This window comes from Micrasema longulum, unplaced genomic scaffold (assembly GCF_059751315.1).
Source record: "Micrasema longulum isolate JH-2025_06_02 unplaced genomic scaffold, ASM5975131v1 h1tg000613l, whole genome shotgun sequence".
Lineage (NCBI taxonomy): Eukaryota > Metazoa > Arthropoda > Insecta > Trichoptera > Brachycentridae > Micrasema > Micrasema longulum.
In genome coordinates, this window is record NW_028277809.1 from 264,604 (window position 1) to 278,930 (window position 14,327).

At 32.2% G+C, this 14,327-nt stretch overlaps 1 protein-coding gene across 1 annotated transcript in view; it reads right to left on the reverse strand.

Annotated features, from left to right (window-relative positions):
• Nucleotides 1-14,327, reverse strand: part of LOC148280130 (fat-like cadherin-related tumor suppressor homolog) — a 79,559-nt gene that overhangs the window by 9,560 nt on the left and 55,672 nt on the right. Inside the window, exons 9-24 of the mRNA XM_088228881.1 lie at nucleotides 13,334-13,578; nucleotides 12,333-12,519; nucleotides 12,014-12,242; nucleotides 10,657-11,926; nucleotides 10,349-10,573; nucleotides 9,246-9,482; nucleotides 8,079-8,279; nucleotides 6,584-6,778; nucleotides 5,580-5,785; nucleotides 5,173-5,481; nucleotides 4,329-4,473; nucleotides 4,083-4,244; nucleotides 3,688-4,005; nucleotides 3,303-3,605; nucleotides 2,978-3,214; nucleotides 105-2,899 (exon numbers count right to left, since the gene is read on the reverse strand). Coding sequence (XP_088085007.1) covers nucleotides 105-2,899; nucleotides 2,978-3,214; nucleotides 3,303-3,605; nucleotides 3,688-4,005; nucleotides 4,083-4,244; nucleotides 4,329-4,473; nucleotides 5,173-5,481; nucleotides 5,580-5,785; nucleotides 6,584-6,778; nucleotides 8,079-8,279; nucleotides 9,246-9,482; nucleotides 10,349-10,573; nucleotides 10,657-11,926; nucleotides 12,014-12,242; nucleotides 12,333-12,519; nucleotides 13,334-13,578 — 7,264 coding nt within the window. The remainder of the gene's footprint in view (nucleotides 1-104; nucleotides 2,900-2,977; nucleotides 3,215-3,302; nucleotides 3,606-3,687; nucleotides 4,006-4,082; nucleotides 4,245-4,328; nucleotides 4,474-5,172; nucleotides 5,482-5,579; nucleotides 5,786-6,583; nucleotides 6,779-8,078; nucleotides 8,280-9,245; nucleotides 9,483-10,348; nucleotides 10,574-10,656; nucleotides 11,927-12,013; nucleotides 12,243-12,332; nucleotides 12,520-13,333; nucleotides 13,579-14,327) is intronic.

A 14,327-nucleotide genomic window follows, 5' to 3' on the forward strand; every position in this document is an offset into this window, starting at 1 on the left:
TTTAACATAACAAAAAATGTTGTAAACCCTTCAGAATTTTAATGTGCTAAAATGGTGAATAAATTTGTTTAAAATTGTTGAAAGTTACGAGTTGCGATACTTACTTCCAAAATATTGTAATCAATTTTTCCTGCTGCGTAAACCAAGTTCCCAGAAAGACTGACTGTTTTTAATTTGAGGGATAGGATGAAAATATCTTCAAAGAAACGTTTTCCATTTAATGTTTCTTTTCCGATTCTATACTGAGCATAACTTTTACCACCAAAATGGACCGGATTTGTAGGTTTCAAGCAGTTTCCATTGTAACATTTAGACATTTCTAGATGACACCTTCCATCTTCTATTCTATCGACACATCTACAATTGTATCCTTGGATGCTTTTGTCGGGAAAGCATTTCTCATTCTCGGGACATGGTTTACGAGCGCATTCATTGACAATCGTTTCGCAACGTTCACCTCCGTATCCATCTTGGCATTTACATTCAGTTTTATGTTCATGATGAGGACTTATTAAACTTATTGAATTTGTATGTATAGACACTATGTTATTTTTATCCAAGTAAAGTTTTTCTTGGCATTCTCCATAAGCGCAATAATGCGCATTACATGTCACTCTTATCATTTCCTCTACAACCAGCTTACTAGATTCTTCCAGCTCTTCTAAATTCACATTGAGAAATTTCCTTATTGATTCTGATTTAAAGAATCCCACATTCCCTTGAGCAGATATCTTTTTGACAGAAAATAAAACATCCAGGTCGTGAGATATTCCTCTCGCGTGTCTTGACAGAGAAGACACATTTTGAGGAATTATTGTGTTAGAAAGCAAAGACTTTTTATTTCTGTGGTGGACCAAATTAACATCGTCTGATGAAGGTTGAATACTGATTATTACAATGTCTTTGAGATGACAGTTTACAGCATTTCTAACAGCTCTTATGAAACCTTTGCGGTGGTTAAGTAAAAACAATTTCGGTGTTACTTCTCTGAATCTTATTACAACAGAATTCTTCACCATATCCTCTGTAATTAATTCCATGTATATTTTTACGGTAGAGAAAGAGGTAAATTTTCCATCAGACACACTAACATTTAAAAAATATTCACCAACATCTAGCTGCGGTAATGCATACAATCTTCCATCACGTTCACTTATTCTAAATAAATCTGGAGTACTATTACCGAACTCTGTAAATGCAATCAAATGATACGTCAGTTTGTCATATGTATCTTGATCAAATGCAACAACTTTACCAATTTCCCCTCCAGTGTACTCATCCAAAACAGAATTTAGATTGATCTCTAACGGTGCCACAACAGGTGGGTGTTGTGATTCCTCGATAATTTTAATATCCACCCAAGTGTCCGAGTAAAGTGGCGGAGATCCATTGTCAAATACTCTGATATGCAAAATATATCGGCTCGTTTTTTTGTGATTCAATTTAATAGCTGTTTTCAGTAAACCATCTTGTTCCAGAATAAATGCCAATTCATCGTTACCAGATCGAATATCAAAAGCGAAAGGAGCTGCATTTGGATAAATATCTTTGTCATAAATTTGAAATTCAATTACTACAAAATTTATTGGTTTGTCTTCTTGTAAAATTGCAGTGTAATTTTGTTGTGAAAATAAGGGAGGATTATCATTTGCATCTGTTACTTCGATGTTTACCATTACGGAACTTTTTAGAACTGGAATTCCTTTATCACGGGCATGCACCTCTAAGACATAATTGGTATGAGTTTCTCTATCTAAGAAGGACGTCAAAGATATCTGTCCAGAAATTGGATTGACAGAGAACTTTCTGGATGAATCTCCCTTTTCAATTGTGTAGAAGACATTTCCGTTAGACCCACTATCCAAATCATCAGCTATGACTTGTAAAATAACCGTAGAAATTTCAGAATCTTCTTTCACCTGCACAGTGTAAATAGTCTGTCTAAAGATTGGTGCATTGTCATTGCTATCAACAACAGATATATTAACAGTTGCAACATTACTAAGAGGAGGAGTACCTCTATCCATAGCCTGTATTGTTAAGAGATATTCCTTAGTTTTCTCGTAATCCAATAAATCAGCTAAAGTTATAACACCAGTTTTGGCATCAATAATAAACTTTTTGTGTTCGTTTCCACTAATAATGGAATAAAATATATCCGCATTTATGCCAGAATCTTTAGAAGTTGCTAATACTCGTAAGATTTCTTTACCGATAGAATCAATTTCAGGAACTACCGCAAAATATGTTTTGGTACCAAATTCCGGAGGGTTATCATTTACATCTGAAACTGTCAAATGTATCATTGCTTGGCTCCACAAAGATGGAGTTCCACGATCAGAAGCTCGAACTTCTAAATTAAAGACACTCTTAGTTTCCCGGTCCAATGGAGCTAAGACTGTTATTATACCAGTATTAGGTGTAATTGCGAATTGCCTCTGCAGATTATCAAGCAGTGTATATCTTACAATTCTATTGATACCTTGGTCTTTGTCTACAGCATGTACTTTCATGACGAGTGTGCCTATTTCGACATCTTCAGGAAGTGTAACGCTGTACTGATTGATGGAAAATTGGGGTGCATTGTCATTTATATCTGACAAGTGAATGTTGATTTCACATGTGCATTCCCAAGAAGTTTTCTCCTTGTCCTGTACGTGAGCTATCAGATTGTATTTCCATATTTTCTCTCTGTCTAGTAAAACAGCTGTTTTTATTTCGCCAGTTTGTTTCTCTATTGTAAAATGTTCAGCTTTGAAACCTGACAAGAAAAATCGCAGTTTAGAGTTCTGTTCTTCATCCTCATCACTGGCTAAGACAGTCAGAATACTAGATCCAATACCAGCATTCTCGGCCACTTTCTCATAATATCGGTGTCTTATGCAGTAGGGTGGATTGTCTGAAAATCATATAAATTTTTGAAACTGATCAAATTGAATTGAGAACCAGAAATAGAAAAAAATAATTGTGTTTTTACCATTGACATCTAAAACTTCGATGGCTATTGAAGTCGATGTAGTATGTCTCCCATCGGTAGCTATTATATATAGATTATAATGTGGTACAGTCTCTCTATCCAAAGCTTTAGTAGTATAAACTTCCCCGCTATTTCTTATGTGAAATTGGCACAGTGGATCTCCAGATATAATATAAAATTCGATGGGTGATATATCGAGGTCATCATCTGTTATTTCTAAAGTAATAACAATTGTACCTAAAAAAACAGGAATAGATAAAATATTTCACGTAAAGGAAATTCTAAAAATCAGATGATGAAGTGCTGTTTTTGTTTTATATTTTACCTGGTTTGGCATCTTCTTTAATTGAAGCTTGATATATCTGTTTTGTAAAGACTGGTGGACAATCATTATAGTCTTTTAAGCGAACAATAACGGTCATTCTTGTCACATGTTTTTGATGCCCATTGTCCATCGCTAATACTTGGAATTTATAGATAGGTTGAGTTTCTCTATCAAGATCTGTTAATGTTGATATCCAACCAGTAAAGGGATCTATTGCGAATACATTTCCAACAAGCCCCGTATCGGCTCCGAGAGCATATCTGATTTCTCCATTTGATCCAAAGTCTTGATCTTCAGCTTGGACTAAAATTAAGTGGAAACCATTACTTACTTATCTTTACAAGTAGTGAAATAATACCTATAAATTAAAAATCATTATAAGTACCTCTTACGATTGTAGTTCCTAGATCAGTATTTTCTGCTAGAAGTAAGTATAATGGAGAAGAATGAAAAAACGGTGCATTGTCATTTTCATCCAAAACATTCAAAATTATTTCAGTAAACGCAGAAATTGGTGGAGAATTCAGTGTTTCGGCAAGGACACCAATATGATATGAATCTCTTTTTTCTCTATCAAGAGAACCAGAAATGATAAGCTGGCCTAGAGCATCGATATGGAATAACGAAGAATCGTAATTGGATGGTAGTATACGAAAAGTTATGGGAATTCCAGCTGTTGTTTTTAGGTGTGTGATAATTGTTCCTAAAAAATATACAATGTTTTATATGTGTTAAGAGGCAGAATTAGTAAAATCACAATGTAAATATTTTTTTAAATACCTTGAATTGAATTTTCAACAACAAAGTATTTATCGTGGTTTATGTCAAATGTTGGTATTTCATCATTTTGAGATACAATATAAATTTCAACGGATACATCGGACTGTTGAAAAGGGACACCATTATCTACGGCTCGAACCCAGAACTGATATACTTGGGATTCTAAAATTTATGAAAAAAATATAAATAAGCATTTAATATATTATAATAAGAGACGAAAATGATTTTTGAATCAAATATACATACCCCACGTTGATGTTTCACTGATCAGAGAAATAGACCCAGTAAGAGAATCTATTTGAAATAATTCATTGATACCCGAGTTTTCTGCATCGTAAAAAGAATAAGAAATCTCTCCATTGATTCCAACATCCAAGTCCTCAGCCATAACCTTAAATTTGAAATTTAAATAACTTACATTTATGAATATTCCGTGGGATTGACGTTATTTGATTTCTTAAACCTCAAAATCAATGATAACACCCTTAAATCTCATCGCCATATTTTTCTTGAAAACATTTCTATAAGCTGATTTCTGGAAGTACAAATGTATATCCAATCCAAATATCGGAAAGAGATTGGTTTGTATGTTCCCAATAACTATTCAAGAGCGAGATCTCAAGCACAGTTTTATGCACCCAGAAGCCGTACGAATGAAAGTCAGAATTCATCATTTATCTGATTTCTAATCATTAACTTGTCATTCAGAATGTTATTCTGCCTTATATTTACAGTTTGCATTATGTAATGGGATAGACAACCAGTAAAGTAATGCAGACTACAAATGTCAAATAAATAAATATCATTGTTGCACCGGCAATACCCGACAAGTGATTTTCCTTTTTTAAAAGTATTTTTAATTTCTCATTAAGATTACACAATTTTGTTTCAACAAAATATGTACATGCAAATATTTTGTCAAAATATACTTTAAAATTTTTCAAAATAAAATTACATCAATAAAAAAATATGTAAAAAAAACGCACCCATCAAAAGGTGCATTGTTTGAATTATCTCCTTAAATATTTTTAGAATGTTATTTAACATATATTGCTAGCGCAACGACGATATGTAGGATTTTTAGCCTTACCTGGATAACCGCTTTGGAGATACTTTGATTAAGGTAAATAGCTTTTTTATATTCACTAAATATAAAAATAGGTGGATTGTCATTTTCATCTTCCACCTTGACTTTGACCGCTGTAAATGTGGACTTTCCCCCACCATCTGTGGCCATTATCGGAATATCATATTCACTTTTCATTTCTCTATCCAATCTGATTAATGTTGTGATTTCACCGGTCTGACTATTGATTGCGAAAGTTTCTTTAATGAAATTTGATGGGATTGAATATAATATCATTCCATAGTCTCCAAAATCTTCATCTTCAGCTTTTACCTGAATAAAATAAAAATTTAAAAAACTGACTTTTTATTCTTATTTTTTACTGTCATTTATATTTTGTCATCATAAATTTTGTTTCTTTATATACTTACAACGGCCACTAGTAATCCCGGTGCTTTATTTTCCATGACCGAGGACTCCTGAAGAGCGTGAATAAATTGCGGAATATGCTTGTTGGCTGGATGTAGAGATATCTTTACCCGACAAAATGTTGTATAAACTCCATCAGAAACCGACACATTCAAAATGACTAGCGGATGATTCCCAAATTTATCTATATTTACAAGACTAATGTCACCTGGAAGAGATAAATATGAAAGTTTTAAATAAATTATTTGATTAATTTGGATACAAATTCTTCTTCATCTTTATGAAACACACTTAAAAAAATAGCCATTGCATTTTCGTGAGATCCAACAATAGTTAAACTTCTGAAACTGAAAGGAGAAAGATATCACTATCCCGCAGTGGTCTCGTGGCTAGTGTCTCGGACTCACGGCTCAAAGGTCCGTGGTTCGAATCCCACTCTTCCCCAACTTGATTCCCATTTTTAGTAAGTTATTTACAACTCGTTGAAAATGGCCCTCAAAATTAAGTACGAGTATTTGGGTATATCATAAAAACGCAAATATTTATTTTTACAAAAAAACTTAATAAAATATATTGTCATGTTAGAAAACTATGTTTTTTAGAATGTAAAAATCATGATGACTAAAGTAGTGTGTGCTGTATAATAGCACAATAAAAAAAATATTGCTCAAAAACAGATTTCACTGAGTTTTTTACACCAACAATCCAATAAGCAAACATATTATATGTTTGTTACTCGTGTCTTTATATAATGTGTCATCGCGTTTTATCGTGTCTTTATATAATGTGTCATCGCGTTTTATCGTGTCTTTATAAAAGTACTTGCGGATTTTACAATTCCAAAATTATTTCAGAGATCACATTTATTCTTCTACTTGCACAAAAGCTAACAAGTGATTTTTTTTGTATTATTTTATGTTGATTTTGATTCGACATGGATAAAATTATTTCAAATCAACTAAAAAGACAAAGAAAACTAATTATTACAAAGACGTAATACACTCACCATTAGTATGATTGATGAAGAATGTTTGTCGATCATTTCCCCCAACTATGGAGTACGTGAGGTGCCCCTGATCCACCAGGTCTGGATCGCTAGCTGCCACACGTATAACAAACTGGCCGCGAGTAGCGTGTTGGGAGATCGCACATGTGTACACAGACTGCTCGAAGAAAGGAGAGTTGTCGTTCATATCCAGCACTGAAAACATTTCAACATTGTTAATTCATATTTAAAAATACAATGGGTTTCAAAATAACAGTAAAATATATATTTACTAGAATCATTCTATAACATTACTTATCTAATTGTTTAGGGAAGAAGTTATAATGTTTTACATTTAAAAAAAGCTTGTTCACCGTTTCTAAAAACAAAAAAATACAATAATACCATATTAATTAGAATGGGATAAATTTTGTGTAGTTGATTTCAAGAGACAGCAAATGATTTTATTAGATTATAAACAAAGTAATATTATAATATAAGTTATAAATAAAAAATACTTTGTACTGTTTCACTTATTTTTTTGACCAATGAATGCTTTCACCTGACATACCAAGTGTATGAAGTATATTGTTTATGTTCAAAACATTAAGTTTGTTGTCAAACATTCTAAGAAATGTAAGTAAATATTAGTATTTAACCACTTACCGACTTTTTATGTCTACCGGTTTCGAGACGTACCCGTTTCTTCATCAGGATACTTACTACACCAACATGCAAATTCTAAAATACACCATCACCTTTACAGTCACCGTGGCATATATAGTTTTTATGAAAAATGACATGCAGTTAAAGGGGATGCAAACACCACCATGTCCGAACATGTACTAAAATTAGGTAAATAATATTTAGCGATATGACGCAGAATGTGTGTGAGGACGATTGGTAAATTTTTAAATAAAAAAGTGGGCTATATTGAAAATTTGATTGTTTATTAGGGGAATATTATATTTTTTTATGTGAAACACCTTCATGCTGGTTAATTTCAGTCCTTTTATATTATTTGAATGTAAAATTTTAGCTCCTGTATCCTTCTAAAAATCATGATTTTAATTTATGAGATGATTGGCAAATTCTAAAATAAATATTATTATGAAAACGTAGGGGTACGTCTTGAAACCGGTGGACATAAAAAGTCGATAAGTGGTCAAATGCTAATATTTACTAACATTTATGCATGCAGTATTTTTAATTTGTAACTAACATTCAAATATAAGTTATTATATTACAGAGGAATACCATCAAGAAGTGTCAATAAATAATATAAATAAATTTTTGTAGAAGTTAATTAAATTTGTAACTTTTAAAATAAAATTCCTAAAAAAATGCTCATATTATACTCATTCATTAATTTTTCTCTACAGTTTTTGAAAAATAAAGACAGAAATCAAATATTTTAAAATATTAATGGTGATGTTGTTTTGTGACAGATTCAAATAATATATTAGAAGAAATGAATAAAGCAGTAAAAGTTAAGGTAAAACAGTGTTTAATTTACCTGTTACCCACACGTGCACAGTACTGGATAATGCAGGCAAGCCCTTATCTGTTGCTATGATAGAAAAATGGTGAGTTGAAAATGTCTCGCGATCTAAAGCCTTTTTTAAGTATATACTGCCATCAGTGGGATCCACATGAAAATATAAACTTGCGTTGTTTCCAGGAGTTGACATTCCATAGGTGATGTCCTTATTTATACCTGGAATAATAATGAACGCAACATTTTAACTAAAACTGTTTTAGGAAAGTTAAAGTTATTCAAGTAAGTAATTAAAATATATGTAATGTATGTACATATTTTAAATTCGATTAAAGAAAAAAAAATTAACATTAATATTAATAAAGGATAGAAAAAATGTAATTTAAATATTCTAGTGGACAGTCATTTACGTCATCCATAAGAGTCTAGAGGACAAAACATTATATTGAAACATTTAACATTAAAAAATTGTGGTAAAATACCAGGTATATGCGAAAAGTAAGTTCCGTTTGTATTTCTTGCTATTATTGCCGTTAGCCGACTGTTGTGTAGTACGCTTCGTGGTGCTTGTTTGAAATGCCAAATAATATTGAAAATTCCGCTGCTTGTGTAACAAGGTCTATTTCCTTGATGCGAATAACATTAAACCAGTCCACATTCATCAACAGACCAGCGATATATTTGGAGAATATAATCATATGTATTATGTTAAGTGATTTAATGATAAGGAGATGGGTGTCGTAAATGTAAAGGTCATGATAGTGTGCACAATGATAAACGGAGTAGGCGTCCCCTTTTATGAATAGGGCGACACCCAAAATGGAATGCAAAAGCTTGAGCTGCACTATGACAAGTATTTACAAAATGGTGGGAGTTATGTAGAAAAAAATACCAAGCGACGTAGAGCAACTTTACAGAAGAGTCAATCAAAGTTTTTTGTTTTTTTTATTGATAAAAGGACACATTATTTTGGCGTGATTCTTACATAGTTTAAATAATAAAAAAAAATACGAGATTCATTATTAATTGAAAGAAAAAAAACAATTAATTAACTCTTCTGTAAAATTGCTACATGTTGCTTGGTAACTTTTTCATTTCAATTTCAAGTGAGAAAAACATTTTTATGTGCAATTTCTCATAGCACCGAACTTCCCCATGAATATGTAAACTTTCTCATAAAAATACCTGTATCGTTATCATAAGCTTCCATCTTGGAGAGCAGAGTTCCAAAAGGCGACGCTTCAGAAACAGATATGTGGTAGCTATCCGCTGCAAACTCTGGTGGACAGTCATTCACATCGTCAATCACTATAGAGACTGCTACTTCAGCAAATATTCCCGTAACACTGTCAGTAGCACGAACCATCAACTGGTGCAGTTGCTGGTCTTCGTAATCCAGTTCTTCGGTTGCGAAAATTACACCTGTACAACAAAGTGGTTAGCTTTAGTTTGATATAAATATTGTTTTTTCAAAATCATACAACTTTGACAATATGTATTGCTGCCTGGCAGTTTATGAAATAAATTTACAATGATATTTTAAAGTTCTACAGATGTCTCCGTAGTATTTATTGAATATTTTTTGATTATACAATAATACTTTTGACATTAAAAATAAATTTGTGATCACAAGCTTTCTATGTTAAATGTTAGTACACCATTATAAATTAATGTTTTAAAAATTACCAATAGGTATTTCTTAATTCTAATAAACAAAATATTTTATTAATAATAATGTCAACTCGAGCATCATCAGAAACAATTTTTTTGATTACATTTTCCATAAGAAAGAAAATACTGTACAAGGGCATGATAAACCATTTTGCTAGTGCTTGGATGAACATAAGTAGTCAAACGTTTGGATGGGGAGGAGCCTATAATAATCATAACCGTGCAATATAAAAATTATACTTCAATTGTTCAACCATATTTCAATTGTTTGTTACATGAAGGCAAGGCGATAAGCCCAGCGCTTCAGATGCCATTCCAGGGACAATGAAATATTGCAGTTTAAACAACCTTTAAAATTAATATTGCACATTCACCCTGCTAGGAATCGGACAAAAAATTCTTCAGAATAATTTGACAATAAGATATTTTAAGTTATATACTTACATGGACCATTATTGCTATCGGAGGCTGATTGTAATAAAAAATAACACATTCATATAATTTTTTCATTTTTGTTATCCAACACATTATGTACATGAAAAGTATGTTTTTTTTTTATTGTTATATCAAAATATTATATTATTATATTAAAATAAAATTTAATGAGCATGTCATACCAGTATTGAAATCGAGAGTAAACTTTTCCTGTTCATTTCCTTGGACAATGCTGTAGATTAGCTTCCTTCCAAGAGGAGATGAAGCCAACAACGGTTCACCCAGAGGACTAAATACTTCTACATTTTCTTTGACAACCAGTGAGTAAAACTGTTTATCAAACACTGGCATTGATCTATCAACGACCTTAACTATAACCGTTGTTTCACTGTAGCATGGCGTAACACCTACAAAAATATTGATATTCAAATCAAATATAGAAATGGAAAACAAATCTAAGGCTTACAGCGCAATCTGAATATATTTTTACCTCCATCGTATGCTCCGATGATAAGTTGATATTCTTTGTTGTGGCCTTCTAAATTTTGTTTTAAAGAAATTTCACCCGTTTTTCGACAAACTTTAAACAGCTCTCCGTGTCCTCTCTTCATTTCATATCTCACTTCTCCATTTTCTAAGCTATCTAAATCAATTGCGTGAACTTTGGCTATAACGTGACTTTTCTCATCTTCAACCGATACGATTGCGTAGTAGGGAAGGTTCACAAACATTGGGCAGTTATCATTTACATCCATCACAGTTACATTGACAATGACGTGTGCGACTCTTTGTGATTTCAGTTTGCTTGGCAAAAATTCAAAGGAGCTTTTAGCCTCAACTATTAAAACATAGTTGTCTTTGGTTTCTCGATCAAACTTCACACCAGTTGTTTGTATAGCACCCGATGTAAGCCCAACATTGAACATATCTGTAGGATTAAGTACATGAAACTCTACATGCTCATTGAGTGCACTGCCTAAAACATTTACAACAGTAACAGTCATAATTTTAGTTGAATTTTCCATAACACTCCCTTCATAAAACGGCCTTTGAAATCTAAGACCAGAACTCTCAGAATTTTCCACTCCGATATAGAGTTGTGATATACTTGAATGCTTCCCATCCGAAACTCGAACATGAAGCTTGTGAAACTGTTTTACTTTGTCTGGATGCACAACTATTATTGTACCACTTACCGGATCTATGGCAAACACATTTTTCTTATCCCCATCAATGATATCATATTTCAACATCTCTTGGGGAGTATCAGCGTCAGAAGCCATAAGTGTAATTAGAGCTACATTTTTGTAAGTTGGGAGCAGCAAGGTGACATTGTAATCTTGGTGGGAAAATTTAGGAGCGCAGTCATTGACATCAATAATGTCAATAATTACTTTAGCAACAGTCTCCGAAATAAGCTTCGGAACTCCCAAATCATGCGCTCTTACATGAAAAATGAATTTTTTATTTGTTTCGTAATCTAATAATCGAATTGTTTTAATTGCTCCAGTACTAGAATCTATGTGAAAGAATTTGCTAGCTAAAATTTCAACAATCTCAAATGAAATGATGCCATTTGTTCCAGAATCACGATCTTCCGTTGTTAATACAAGTCGATTGCTTGTATTGGAAAATATAAGAGATGATATTGAGGCAGATTCCAATATGCTTCCGTGGTAAGTATTACTTAGAAAAATTGGAGCATTATCATTTCGATCCAAAATGTGAATTAAAATTGAGCATTCCGAAGACACACTTCCCTGAAAAGTAAAATAGAAATATGAAAATATCAGTAAAAATATGTTTTTGGCAAACACTAAAGGTGCACAATTTTATTTTTTCCCTACCATGTTTGTGGCTGTAATTGTCAAATTGAACAATTGTATATCTTCATAATCGAGGAAACTCATGGCTGTGATTACTCCAGTCGAAGGATTTATGGTAAACGCGTCATTAATATTTCCACTGACAATATCGTAGAGAAGTGATGATGTGCTTCTTGCTTCAATATGACTGACCAGGGTTCCGATGGGTTCATTTTCATAAATATCTGCACTGTACATCTGTTTAAGAAATCTATAAAGAATTTTTAAATATGTCTTCAAAAAGAAATTGAATTTATAGCGCATAGTGGCATAAGCGATGGTAACATAGTGATTGTAGTACCTTGGTTTAGCATTATCGGCCATAGTAACCATAATGTGAACAGGTATACTTGAGGATAAAGAGTTAGGTCCAGGGTTTGATGCCTTTACTTGTAGCATGTACTCAAATGCACTGTTTAGGTCTAATTCATGGGCTAATGTAATATCTCCCATCTCTGGATCAATGGTAAATATATTTCCAATGTTACCTAAAGAAAACACAAACACATCAACACTAATTCATATTTATGTCACAGCAGATATTATATATTGATGTATTAATAAAGCATTTCAAATCAAAAATAGAATTTTAAAACTGATTTTGTAGATGTCGCAGTTGGATTCCCATTTTAGCTGGAATACAAATCGGACTGCACTGTCGAATTTTTGGGTACTTTCTTTTGAATAATAAGGTAATACCTGTTGACTATATTTATAAAATCATATTTATTCTCCCAGTAGCATTGAGTGGGTGTGTGCTTTTCACCCAAAACCATGGCCACCGTAGCTTATTTTACATAAAAAAAAACATTATGGTTGATCGTTCGGTCAGCCAGGGTGAATGATGAAATATACCATTCAATGTGGTATGTGGTTATTCAATCAAAACTCAATACGGCTAATCATCGATTGGCCCTTTTACTATACGGAGCCGTTTATTAATTTGGCTAGCCAATTTGTATTTCGGCTAAAATGGGAATCCGACTGCGACATCTACACAACCAGTTTTTAGATTCTATTTTTGATTAGAAATGATTTATTAATACATTAATATAATTTTGTGTAACAATAAAAAATAGACGATTCTCGTCCTTAAATCATATTAAACACAATTTTTCAAAGTTATACATAACACAAAACCGCCATTATATAAGAACTGTAATTTTCAAGATGTTCTACTATTGTACGGAAATGGTGATATTTAAAAATAAATATTCTTTTATATACAATAATGCACAAATATCACTTTTGTGGATACGCAAACAGATATTGATAGAATTTTATTTTCAATAATGTTCTTACCACTGGTGATGGAATAATTGATTAAAGCATTTTCTCCTTTATCTTTGTCACTAGCTAATATTTTGACAATAGAAGTTCCTACAGGTGATGTCTCATAAACTTTTCCCTGTATGATCTTTGAGTTGAATTCAGGAGCATGATCGTTATGGTCATATACCCGAACCAGAACTCTAGTGAAGCTGCGCTTTGGTTTAATAGCCTGATCACGTACCATAATTGTAAGTAAATGCACCTCCATGGTCTCTCTAAAATAAAAAATAAAACATATGTTGAGAGGTAGTTACTAATGAAATGTATTGGTTTTAACTCTTGACTTTTTGTGATGAAATATATTGTAAATCTTTTTTGTTTGGATGCCCAATAAACTTACTACATCCTGAATTCCTAACAGGCCTCTTCAATTTTAACATTCCACTCCCTACCAATATTTTAATTCTCCTGTCACCACCAATAAACATTTATTTAAAATTTTGCGTAAATATCTTACAAAAAAAGGAATTAAGTTGTAAATATGTTGTAGATAGAGTAATATTAGATACTAAAATGCTAACAACTTGTATGCATAACTTTCCATATGAAATAAAAAATAAAAACAGGACACTGGCTAGAACACCACAGTTGCGAGAATTAAGCCAAAAAAACAGAAAAAGAAGTAAAAAAATAAATATGTTACAAAATATATATACAAGATAATAAAATATGTGAGATTCTTCCGGAAAAATTATATTAACTAGAAGAAAAAAAAGTACTTTTTTACAATACAAACAGAATGCACAACAATTAATTGTTGGTAAATACCGTTAAGCACAATATGTTTATACTTTGTAATTAATCAATTATACATTATCAAATATTCGTTCTACAAAAAATGAACATATGGAAAAGGCAGAGTTATATAGATAGGGAATATTACCCAAGTGTGTAATCATCATCACCATCATCATCATTCCCTTTCCTCACCTAATGGTGCATAGGGCACTGCATTGGTACACCA